Genomic DNA, 13,547 nt, shown 5'->3' on the forward strand with positions numbered 1-13,547 from the left:
TCCTGTGGAAGAGCAGTCAGTGCTTTTAGCCACTGAGTCATCTCTCTAGCTCAGACATGGTGACATTCTTGGGCAGGGAGATTTTTGTGAGTTCCTCCAACCACCAGAAGTTATTTCTTGAATACTTTTTTTATTCTAATTTTTTTTGAAAAGCTCCCCTGACATTTCAAGTATTAAACTCACATGATTAATTTGTACATAACTTGCCCCCAAATTCATTTTTGACTCCTGAGGACAACAGTATATCAAACTTATTGGACCATGCACTCTGTATTTGAAGTTAGGTTTGAGGACCTTCCAAGTCTAACTCTCTTTAAATTTATGCTTAGTAACTCTCTGTGTTGACTCTGGACAGTTGCCCGAGGATTACGGTCCAGTGAAAGAAACTTGAACTTCAATTACTTAGATTTTAAAGGGAAAAGATAAATAATTGTTCATCAACTAGTTTTCACTGTGAGGAGCCATGCAGGAATCATTTTAACACAAATCTAAAGCACTCCCCCAAACATCCAAGTGCTTTGGTTTTGAACATAGCTTAGCAAAGACCTCAAATGTTTGAAATAATTCTGGTGTTAATCATAAATGCTTTAAATTTGTCTTATAAGGTAACCACAAAGTTGTTCCTGATCTATTCCAGTAATAAGCCACAGGACTCTTCTCTCGCTTTTGTGAACCCCAACTCCCCGGTGCTTTCTCCTCTGGAAGTTATTCTAACTGAAATAACATTTTTTTGAACAGAGAGAATTCTCTTGCTGGGGTTGGGGGGTGGGCAGAATGGAATGAAGTGTTGACTAGTCAGATTCAGATTTGGATCTCTTGAGGAAGTTTGAGAGAAACAGCTGTCACTGCCCATGGTGCACCACGTATTAAAGCATTTACTGTTTCAAATAGACATTCGGATTCCACAAAAGATCCTAAGAGATTAAATATACAGGGAAAAAATTCTCACAATAAGCTAATGGTAATATGTACTGTGTTGAGCAGTTCTGTGTGTCAGCAGAAGCAGGTTTGACTTCTTAATTCCTACGATGGAGCCTTTGTCAGAAGTTTGCTGACAAAAGGGATATTGACATAAATGTGATGTTCAAAATTAGCCACGCAGGACAGTAGGCATGTAGGTAACTCTACCAAACGGACTTGAAAGTTACTGCCTGGGTCCTATTAGTCCGGTGTTTGTTTGTGTCACTTGGCAATACACTTTGGTGTTTCCTGGACTCATCTACCTGCACACACACACATGCACACACTGCTGCTTTGATCAGGCTTATTTTTTATTGATCAAGTGGAGTACAGTTCAATAGTTGAACTGTGGGGTTTAAGTCAAATAGTGGTTCTGTGGAATTCTAAAACACACCCGAAAGAGAAATGTCAACACCAATATTTCTCAGTTTAATATTGCTGTTAGTGATCACAGCGGATATTTATGAAGTACTTTGAACATATCCTGCATGAGATGAAAAGTCTAAAAGCACAAAATTTAGCCACAGCTTTTTATGTATGTTGCAATATTTACGCCAAGCATGTAAAGGTATTTACATATTTGTGTTAAGATTCCCTCACATTCTCATTTTAATGTTCTGCTAAAAGGTGAGGATTTTATTTAAAAACTATTTATTATTATTATTGTATTTATGTGTGTGCATGCACTTTGTGTGTGTGTGTGTGTGTGTGTGTGTGTGTGTGTGTGTGTGTGTGTGTATGTGTGTCATAGTGCCTGTGTGGCGCTCAGAGAACAGAGTTGTGGAGTCCATTCTCTTCTGTCATAGTGGGATCCAGTAGGCTTGATGACCCTTGTTTGCCCTATTCCATTTTATTTCTAATATGCCACCAAAAAGCTTAAAGTTCATTTATTCCACGTGTTTCTAGTACGAAGAAATCAAATGAGACACACATCATAAAGCTGGGACAAAACCACATACAGTTTCTCAATTCTCTTAGTAACTTAGAAAATATTAACCATCTTACCAGTCTTAAGCTGAGACTCAATCATACTAAGAACAAGAAAAGCAACAACTAGCTATTACTGTATTTAAAATGTCAAGTTCCATGTAAGTTCAATTGTTTCCTGTTTACAGGCATCATCATAAAACCATCCTGTATCCCTGGGAATAATGAGCAGTGGGGATAGCTGAAGCCGGGTTGTATGAGGGTCGTCAGTATTTCTTACTGTACAAAAATGGAAAACTAGTTGAAGAAGACTGAGCTTTCATATTGTTCATTAAGAAATAAAGCTGCTTTGAGCAGACACTTTATCACGCAGTGAAAACACGGAAGGGACTGAGAAAACAGCAACTAATCTCTTCTGACCTTGCAGCTTTCGGCACATGATTTCACGGTTCACATGGAATCATTTTTCATCTGTCTCTGGTACAGCTAAGTCTTGACCTAAAGTCTTGTCTAAGTCACTCGCTAAAATGTGGCTTTTCTTTCTTTCACCCTAATTTCGTCAAGGCTTGGGGGGCAGAAGTCTGTCTGTACTCTTGCTTCAAACCTGCTTTAAAATCAGAGTTCATTTATTGAGCTAGCTGGTAACCTTGGAGACATACACACACACACACACACACACACACACACACACACACAGACACACACACACACACGACATATATGTCATATATACAATGTCATAATAAAAATCACCATCTCTGTTCATAATGTGGCTACAAATAAATAATTTTACCCCATTGTGAAATTACAAAATTAAAATAAAAACTTAAGCGTGTCATTTAAAAAATGAGAAATCTCTATTTTAGCCCAATTGTATTTGTACACAAGGTATTTTTGGTTCTTTGCCAAAACTACTTCAGTATTTCATATTCTCCTTTCTGCATGTCTGGTACCTGATTGCTAATACAGACATTATGCTCTTTATCATGGCATACATATAGCTACTCTGAGGCTAGATTTTCTTGTGCTCTTTCATTTTGCTCATTTTTACTTTCTTTGTATCTTTTCTTTACCAGACAATTGTGTTGGCATTGACATTAGGAATGGAAGCCCTGATAGAAGTCAGTACTCAATGCATTAAGACTCATCAGCTATGCCATGTAACTAGCTCCAGCATTCTTTAATCTAGAAGGGCAGATAATGCAAATGAGAGTGTGTCCAAAGATGCTGCAACACTCAATGGTTCATGCTTCTGCCTGGAAGAGGATTGGTGAATACCATCTAGTGAATAACATAAACCATTTTCTGATTAGTAACCTAGATAGGCTGATGCTAATGCAAAGTTTAGATACCAAAGGAACAGGGTATTATGAGGGATTGTCTGACCCAAGACACAAAAGGGGCCATCTACTTTTCTAAGATATTTTCGTTCTCAGCATGTGTCTGTAAATATGTATAATTCAAGAGCACAGGTTTGCATTTTGTTCATGCTAGTGTATGTAATTTTTCCACTTGACAAGAACTTCACAATTCTCATGGGATGAGAATGCATGTTTTCAAATTTCTTAAGGTTTTCTGCATACATAATACCAGTTCAGAGTTTTTGTGTTGACAATAATTGTTCTTGGCTTTTAAAATTCTTACCTCTAAGTCATTAAAAAACAAATGTGTATCAGCAAGATTAAAGATCATTTCCTCCATTCGGAGCCCGAGGGTCACAGCCATTGGGGGATCCTGAAAAGATACATATATAATGAGATAAAATTTCAATAATCTCAATGATTAATAAATATTTTAAGTACATATTGTTGGAGAAGGCAAAATATTAAATAAATTTTTAGTGAGGATTAAAACATTTTCCAGAGGTGAAGGAAGAATTGAAGAATTATGAAATATCTAAAAATATAACAATGTCTTAGTGGCTGATAATATAAAGTAGGGTAACTATAGTTAACAGTATTTACTGTAGTCTTCCACATGGTCAGAATAAATGATTTCAAATGTTCTCACCTCTAAGAATGGTAAATGTTTGAAATGGAACTACTAATTATCAACTTGATCATTATATAGTGTACACATGTATTGAAATTTATGGTATAGACCCAAATACAATTATGCTATTTATAATATTTAAATATTTACATATGTGTGTATAAAATGACTTATGAATTATCCACAAACATGAATCTCAAAAGATATATCTGGTAATTTACAGAAATTTATATACACATATAGATTAAGAACATATTTCAATAGAAATTTATCTGCTAAATCAGTATATTCATAAGAGAAGCAAGAAAGCCAACTAGTTTAGATGATTTGGTTTACATATATGCTATGTATACCTTTTAGAAAACATATTTGGATGAGTGCTGAAGAACAGAGAAAACATGGTAAATATTACACAGACTAGATAGGTTATATTTAGAAATATATATGTACATACATATATGCATACAATAACAGTGAAAAAAGAGGAAGTGCATTGAGGAAGAGTAGGGAGAGGTATTTAGAGGATTTGGAAAGAGGAAAGGGAAGGGAGAAAGGTTATAAATATATTATAATCTTAAAAATAAAAGGAAAAAAAGAATGGCCACAATCAAATTAGAGATGGAGAAGAATAGGCCAAGTGAATGTCATAGGACTTGAGCAGAGACTGCATTATGTCAGGGCAGTAAGAGCAGACAAAGAATGGTAAAATTGCCACTTAATTACGGATTGCATCTTGATTGATAGGTTAACAGGAATCTTATTTAGCTATATGTATAGTGAGCTCTAACCTTAATTTCACAAAGATTGCAAGAAGTGGAAAGTAAATGAATATTCATTTACTACTTATAATCCATGACCAATATCTCAAATAGCAGCAAAAGCTTAAGACTCAGGAGCAGAGTTGTTACTTTACCATGACTAACTGAAGGTGAAATTCCAGCATCAGGAGATTTTGAGACCTTAAGAAGAGTTTAGGGACAAATGAGAAATCCTTCACATGGTTGTGCTGAAATGATCAACGATGTAACAAAATCTAGAGAACTACTACAGGTATCACTACGAAGATGCAGAAAGTAGAGAAAGTGGAAGGGATGATTCCTTTGAATTTAAGGCTAGATGGCTATTTCATAGTGAAGACAATGATTTTTACATGAAGCTGAGAAGTCTAGAAGGACACTATTGGTTTTGGCTGAGAAGTTATTTAGGAATTCCTCGGAGTATGATTTGGGTTGAGTGGCTGGGCCATGAACCAGACTGCAGGAATTTGAGAACAGACCTGAAATTTGGATCTCAATATTCTAATAAATGGCATTTTAAGAAAGGTAGTAAACCTAGGGAGATGCAAAGCTAGCTCTACTTCAATTGCAGATAAGAACACCCCATCCAGGTCAGGCCCAGTGACATTCAATTATACCTCTAACCTGCTCCATTTGCCAGTAGATGTCCCTCCACAACACCAACCAGCTTTCTTCCTACATCTGTGTCCATAGTGCTTTGTGAAGGAAATTAAAATAGAATGCTAATGGGGTATGGAGGTTTGTTCTATAGAACAAACTTAAGGCTTTATGTGAGAGAAGATGAGGCTAAGGCAGGAATAGTGTGTGAGATTCCACCACACTTTATTAGTTTAATTTTCTCAGGCATTTTTTTGGGGGTCTTTTAAAGATCCTTGACAAAATCCTATGTATATTGCTTATATCCTGGAGCACAACCTATGGTGACCTAGACTCTACTGCCTCATCCATCTTCTGTCAGTGACAGCTTACCTGGATCAATATACCCAAATACATCAAAATCCAAAAGTGGCATGATGAAGGGTTGTATGAGTACTCTGATATACATTATGCATACAGGTTCTGGAAGGTCCAAAGTGTCCTACAATACGACTCAACACAAGGCAAAGATCAAATTATTTTGTCTAACAAATACTCTTTGAAATACAAAGAAAATATATGTTGTATAGCCAAAAATTTTTGACTTTATTTTATTTTTTTTAGCTCAGGCCATTCCAGAACTCAGAAAGACCCCTGACTGATTGTCTTTCCTTCCATTATAAGACTATATTTTGTTGTTGTTCATATCCTTTATTGTTATTGAAAGAACTCTTTGAAGCTTGAATAATTTTTTAACTACACATTTTGTCTTTTTCTGTTAAAAATTGCTCTTGCTAATCCTCTCTTTTTGAGGGAATGGAGTGGGTCTTAATTAGGACAAGGTTATAGAAAATTTCTAAATATTCTGCTAAGTCATGGACCCGTGAACAAAATGTCTACAGAAATATCAGGAAAATCAAATGTAATTACAGCATGAAAACATATAATTCCATTAGTGACGCTCCCTGCTTTTGAGGAATGTCCATGATGCAAGACAGTAAAAGGGAGCCTCACCGAGCCCTCATGATTTCTGCCCTAAAGATATCTATTTCAGATGGGGGTACATAAATATCTTGCTTCTTAAAGTTTTTTCTGTTGGAGGCTAGGCTAGTGAAACTTTTATCCTAACTGGTATTTGTTTCTTTTTAAATTTCCAATAAAATTATTGGCTATCTCATGTTCATTCCTTACATTCTTTGCATTTACAGATCTGATTTAAGGGAAGATGGGAAAAAAAAAACCTAGTGGCCCTTTGATTGTTTTTTTGATTGATAACATGCTTCCAAACTGCATCCCTCTTGGTGCTATCCAACAGTGGTAGAAAAATCCACAAAGAATGCATTTTCTGTGCATCTGATAAGCATGCAAACAAATACATTTTAAAAATACATGGCTCTTCTGGTAAGCAGGCACAGCATATGGTATGATGAAAGCTATATTCGAGCACACCATTGGAATGCAACCCCATGGCACTGGGAGGGCTACACACTTGTTTTGCAAGCTGTGGTGTTTGTACATCACATACTGTACTACAGCCAGCACTCAGTAAGCATTCTGGCAAAAACTCCATTTCTTTTTTTTAATTTTATAATTTAATTTAATTTTACATATCAGCCTCGGATTCCCTTGTCCTGGGTAAGTTTAGATTCGATTTTGTCAGAGTGTGAACTGGTTAAATTTTACTAAGTTTTCCAGAGAGCAAGCCCACTGAAAGAGAGTTGTTTGGTCATCTATGCCATAAGCCAAGGAAAACCAAGTGAAGAGGTGGTGATCTTGTTTCTCAGAGACTGTTTGGGGAAGGCTGCACTTCAAATATATAATTTTATCTCCCCTCCCTTCCAGTTAAGTAAGTCACTGGGACAGTTAATTTTAAGGAAGCAGATTACAGCATCACATTTTTCCAGTTGAAGAATCTTACAGATCTCAGATTCCAAAACGGAGGACTGTGTGTCTGGTGGGTAAAGCCTTCCCAGAGTTGGGCCATCATAGGTACCCCTGGCTGGGAAGGAGCCACCAGTGGCTACAGTTCCACTGCTTTTTATCAAGCATTTGAGAGTGAGACATACTTCTGGAGAGAATCCAAGTTTTGTACTGAAATGCTTACTCATTTTCATAGATGTTTACAGAGTTCCTTATGAATCCGGATTTGCTGCATTTTTTTCCACTTAGCTGTAGTGAGTGTTGAGTTTAGAACTGAAAATGAAGTGACAGCAAAAACTTGGACAGAGTGAAAAGGTGGCAAAATAATGGTACAGACAGGGCTGTATGAAAGTTCTGATACATATTACATGTATAAAAGAGTTCTGAAAGATTCAGTGTGTCTCCAACAGAGTTCAACATGGGGCAAATGGAACTTCTGCCAATTTATGCTGTGTACTGCTCTATCAAAACACTGAAGTTATTCCCAAGGCACTCTGTTGGAAAGAGTGAAAGGGAAGGAAGAAGGGGAGAGAGAGAGAGAGAGAGAGAGAGAGAGAGAGAGAGAGAGAGAGAGGAAGAGGAGGGAAAAGAAGATGAAGAAAACAAATAGCACTTGGCCTTGAAGTGTGTGCCTCTGAGCCAGATGTTACCAGTGCATACAAGCAATTCAGGATCCAGTAGAGCACTTCTCTAAATCAAAATACTAATGCCTATTAGCCATGTTAGCACAGAACATAAATTGGAGCCAGACTGTCTGTCTGTGGGTCTCTGCCCTGCATTGGGCCATCAGCTGCAATTCCTCCTCTAGGGAAACACTGTAAAACTATCTCAGGAGATGCAGCAATTATGTATTTTTAAAGAAACGGAGGACTATTTTTCTTTTAAGATGCTGAGATCTTGGATCAGTTATTCCTTTGGGACCTAAAGCACATTTGTAGATTTTTACACAAGGGACAGATGCCTGAGCACACTGGAAAAGAAGATAAGCCAGCTCCACGAGCCAAGGTGGAACTTGTTCCTGCCTTCCCTAGATGCAAGGACTCTTCTAATTAGACATAAGAGATGAAATGAAATCCAGTCATGAACCAGAAGGGAAACTCTGTATCTGACTTATTTTTTTCTGAGCAATAGGTAGTAAATTTCAGAGTTCTTAAAGGGAAGCCTGAGTCTATGGGTCAGAGGTTGAATGCTTGCCTAGTATCCATGAGGTCTTAGGTTCAATTCCCAGTACTGCCTAAAAGGAAAATGAAGGAGGAAGAGGAGAAAAAGGAGGAGAAAGAGGTGGAAGAGGGGGAAGAGGAAAAAGAAGCAGAAGAAGAAGAAGAAGAAGAAGAAGAAGAAGAAGAAGAAGAAGAGGAAGAGGAAGAGGAAGAAGAAGAAGAAGGAAGAAATGCTTTAGGAACATTAGAAACATTAGAAAATGTCTTTAGGAACATTCCCTTATTGATCATATGTTCACATGGTTTAGAGTGCCTACATGAACTCAAATTCTGGGAAAGGAGAAGTAAAACAAAACCAATGAAATAAAAGTAAGGCTGGAGACATGGCTCAGTTGGTAGAGCACTTGATATGGAAGCACAGGGACCTGAGTTCAGATCCCCAGCACCCACATAAAAAGCTGGACTTTCAATTATAACCTCATTGCTAGGGAGGCAAAGATTGAAAGACTCCTAGAGCTCACTGGCCAGCCCGTAGTTGAATCAGTGAGCTCCAGGTTCCAGGAGGGACTCTGCCTGAAATTAGAAAAGGGTGCTTCAACTTGGGAGAAGGCAGGGATGTCAATATAGAAGGAAAGGGAGGAAGGAGAGATAAATAACACTAAGGATGAAAGATGTTTGGAAAAGCCATAGGGAATCATATTATATTTAGCTAAAATTACATATAACATATAAGAATACGTGCATAAAAGTTTAGTTTAAAGGAAGTTGTACCATTTGAGGCAATGGTGTTCTCTCCAAGAACCAGACTGCTTCATAAAAATCCTATTACTAGGCATGGGAAGACTCCTTTTGAGTTGTTGGTCAAGGAAGTCCAAGAGGCTCATAAGACAATACGAAGCCCTTGGTTGTCTCCAGAGGTTGAAGGTAAGTCTCTATTACTGATGGCACCACATACATCAGACACAGAACTCTGAGGAATAGAGCTGAGTCTGACCTGAAAGTTTCCTCAATGAGGACTAGCTTGCATAATACTAGAGGTCACTATGCAAGCCACCAGGGAACAAAGTAATTAATAATCCTACCAGCTGTGATGCCTATGAACCACAACATAACAGTCATAGCAAGATATTGCTGAAGGTACAATAGTGGCACTTAAGTGTTGGCTGTAACCAAGACCCACTCAACAGGACCGAAATCATGTACAGTACTGAAAACCTAGCCAAGTATCAGTAAATAGGATGGTCAAAAATCTTTGAGGAGTACTACTGCCATTTTTCTAAATCAGTACAATTTCTAACCACATTCTAAATACTCACCTTTAACCCACAGATAACTGTAGCTTTCCCCCCTTATCAAAGAAGCTTCCTTTTGTACCAGACCATTATAGAGAGCCCTAACTGGTCAAATGCAGAGACTATGGGGGTGCTTAGCTGTCAATGATGCATGCAAAACACAATCCCTACACCTGAGGCTCAGGGAACCTCACAGTAAATGGGACAGAAACCTTCTAAGAGGCAGAGGACCAGAATGTCCACTGTGACATTTGTCTTCTATGTATGACTGGGAAGCTAAACTCATCAATTTTCAGCTACACAGTTGTTTAAACAAGACCTGAACAATAAAAACACCAGCTGATTTGTCATTGTGGTTAGAGGAAGGCTTAAAGGGCCCCACCTCATTATGAAATGAATGGCTCCTGATAGAAGGAGAATGGCTCTTCCCCAGGAATGAACTCTCTAAGTGATTATCTAACACCCAGTGGCCAGTCCTAAATACATACACATACAAGCAATACTAAACAGACTCAGCGGATTGAGCTTACATATTTGTGCATTTACATATATGTAGCAACAGTAATTAAAAAAGAAATCATGAATTTGAGAGGGAGTGGGGGTCATAGGAAAAGTTGGAGGGAGGGAAAATCATGTAAATACTGTAAACACGTATGAAAATTTAAAACTAATGTAATAATAAAAATATTTTGCTGATTAAAAAAATAAACAACTTGGAGAATGGTTGAGGAAGATGCCATAAATTGGCCCTGGAACTTTTATGACATCACCTAGCACTATTCAATCTAGCAGAAAAAAAGTTTCTAAACACTTATCAGACATAAAGCTTTGAAAAAGAGATTGTAGCCACCACTGCCTCTCAACCTCCCATAGGCAGACTCTGACACATGTCACCGACTTGGATTCAGCTTTATTCTATGTGTGTATGTTCTTTTTGTGTAATACTACACACATGGGTACATGAACATGCAATGAGCAACCATGAAAAATACTACCTATTTCATTTGGCCTTGAACTCATAGGAATACTTCTGCCTTAGGTTCCTGAGTACTTGGATTAAGGTATACACTACCGCACTGACTCATATTGTCTATTTTTTGACACTTGGAAATTCAATTCTGTTTTCATTTACTTTATGTACTCCCAAATCTGACTCTAGCCACCATGACTATAAATAGTGTTGAGTTCTTGTCACTGAATTGAGTGCCTCATACTGAAAAGTAAAGTGACAGATACAAAAGAAAGGAGCACTTTTCCAGGAAAGCATCCAGTTACCCAAATTTCAAATTCCCTTTGAACCACATACAAAACAAACTTCCCAAGGTCACGTGATCTTAAGACGCAGAGATAGAATTTGAACTCTGTAGCTGGAGTTTTATCCTGCAGCCGCTCAGACCCAAGTAAACACACAGAGACTTTTTTACTTATACACTGTATGGCCTTGGCAGGCTTCTTGCTATCTAGTTCTTATATCTTAAATTAACCCATTTCTATTAATCTATACCTTGCCATGTGGCTTGTGGCTTGCTGGTACTTTACATCTTACTTCTCATGGCAGTGGCAGCTCAGCGTCTCCTGACTCAGCCTTCTACTTCCCAGAATTCTCATCTCTCCTTATCCCGCCTACACTATACTTCCTGCCTGGCTACTGGCCAATCAGCATTTTATTTATCAATCAATCAGAGCAACACCTTTACAGCATACAGAGCGATCAATATCCACAGCAGAACTCAGGTCTATATTCCCACCAAAGTCAAACTTCAACTCTTATGATCAGAAAGGAGGTAATGGCTAGGGTGTTAACTGTCCTGAGTGCTGTTTCAGATCCACAATTCTAATTGCTTGGCAATGCCAGTCACTTCCTATTAAATCATGCAAGTCTACTTTCTTTGTAACTCTATAAAAAATCCAGCCAGTGCTTCTTCCAAGGTCTTGCTTCTCTGTGAGTGTGTAGATTGTTAAATCCAAAAGCAACTGGATGGCTTATTCTGATGAGCTCTGCTCTTCCATAGACATTGTTTAATATAGGCAAATTTCCTTGGGAGCCTGAATTATGATTACACATAATAATGCAATTATTCACCTTTCTTTGTTTTTTTTTTTTTTTCCCCTCTGGCTTGGGCTATTTATTTCTTTTGTCTCCTGCATAGTGGCTTAGATAACCACGGCTTCCAAGCATGAATGTCATTAATGGTCAACATAAATTGAATCCCTACAGCAAAATTTATTAGTATTTATCCCATCATCTGAAGAGGGAGCTGCTGTTATGTAGGTAAAATAATATACACAATTACTCAGAGCATCAGAACAGTCTTCATAAACTCCCAAGTGGTGGATGATGCCTGGGCGCCATCCTGTCAAATTTGTGAACTTCTATTTTACATTTTTGCAGTGGCAAAACTGTGCATGCCAACTGGTGCTCAGCCACAGAACCCATCACCAGCCTCCCGGCAGCAGAGCCTCCACTTGCCATTCTCCGAAAGATCCAGAAATAGTTCTGCTTGGGAAGAGGGAGCGTTGACAGTTGAGCAGAGTCAAAAAGTGATAACATACTAGGAAGAACTTTGGAAACTGTATTATTGACAAGCGGATATAGAATTTTCTGCAAGTGTTCTTAAGTGAATAAATAAAATTAGTTATATGAGCATTTATGAGATAATGGCATTCCTAGAACATCGGGGACTATGAATTTTATATGCAAAGGTCCTGTGTGGTAGTACCAAACTGAAGGAGGTTAGAAACTTAGGACCATGTCAGAGAGACAAGTTCCAGCTGGTTGTGCCACTTGTAAAATATGTTGTAGGGCATCAGTGGTACAGAGCAGAGGTGACGGCTAAGTGGACAATGCATGGAAGAGGATGTACTTAAGGAATGGCAAGCATACTGTCAGAGGCCAAAGACAACACGCGCTACAACCTCCAGGTCTGGGAGACAGGTAGAGGCAGGCAGGTTGGTTGATGTGCTGATGTTTGGGCTCAATTTCACAGTTCAAGCAAACATGCCCTCTACTTCTGGCTCAATGTATTTTATGCCATGCAGCACCACCATTAGCATCATGAGAGCAAATTCTGACCTTCTGTATCTCTGAAATCATCCATTGCCAGTTACTTCTTATTTGGGAGGAAAGAGTATATATTGTTACTTAAAGTTATTTGACTTGAGAAATAGAGTCTTCTGTTCCTAGCTAAGTGCTTCTGCTATATTTACATGATCTTATTTAACCCATCCATTAACTCCAGCAAAGAAAGACAATCTCCTTATTTTCTTGTTAGGTTTTAAGTTCAAAACCACTTATTTATTTTGAGATAGGGTCTTGCTATGTATCTCAGGCTGGCCTGGAACCTATTGTATAGCCCAGGCAGGCCTTGAAGTTACAATCTTTCTTCCTTAGTCTTTCAAGTGCCAAGATTAGCAGTATATACTATCATGCCACTGTAGTCAATTTCTGATAAAGAAGTTGTCCCAGAGGTCAAATGACTTGTCATGCAACCTATCCAGGCACAGGGGATCCTCTAATGTCTAAATCAGCTGATAACTCGCCACAGGATATATTCAGAGCAAGTCTAGGCCTCTGTAAGCTCATCTTCAGTGACCGAGAATAACAGAAGAGGGGCCTTGCTTGGTGGGGATCATGGGAACTCTCTTATCCCTTACCACTTCCCTCCAGCTGGAGCAGCCCTATTCTTATGTATTTTGTATAATAACATTCTGCAGGATAGATATACAGTATGCATAAGGAATGTTCCATTTCAAACCTGGAAAATCACCATTACACCAAGGCACACTGGCCCTGGCAAAATGGCTCAGAGTAAAGGAGCTTGCTGCAAAACCCAATGGCCTGGATTTGATCTCTGGGGCTCATATCATGGAAGGAGAGAAAGAACTTATGAAAATGGTCCTCTGACTGGCACAGATGCGTAAAG

At 38.3% G+C, this 13,547-nt stretch overlaps 1 protein-coding gene across 4 annotated transcripts in view; it reads right to left on the reverse strand.

Moving 5' to 3' along the window:
* The window catches only part of Eya4 (EYA transcriptional coactivator and phosphatase 4), a 251,289-nt gene that overhangs the window by 16,323 nt on the left and 221,419 nt on the right, over window positions 1-13,547 (reverse strand). For all 4 annotated transcript variants that reach the window (XM_052751178.1, XM_052751175.1, XM_052751176.1 and 1 more), the window contains one exon: window positions 3,532-3,621. In XM_052751178.1, coding sequence (XP_052607138.1) covers window positions 3,532-3,621 — 90 coding nt within the window. The remainder of the gene's footprint in view (window positions 1-3,531; window positions 3,622-13,547) is intronic.

Source organism: Peromyscus californicus, unplaced genomic scaffold (assembly GCF_007827085.1).
Source record: "Peromyscus californicus insignis strain IS unplaced genomic scaffold, ASM782708v3 Scaffold_22__1_contigs__length_63687245, whole genome shotgun sequence".
NCBI lineage: Eukaryota > Metazoa > Chordata > Mammalia > Rodentia > Cricetidae > Peromyscus > Peromyscus californicus.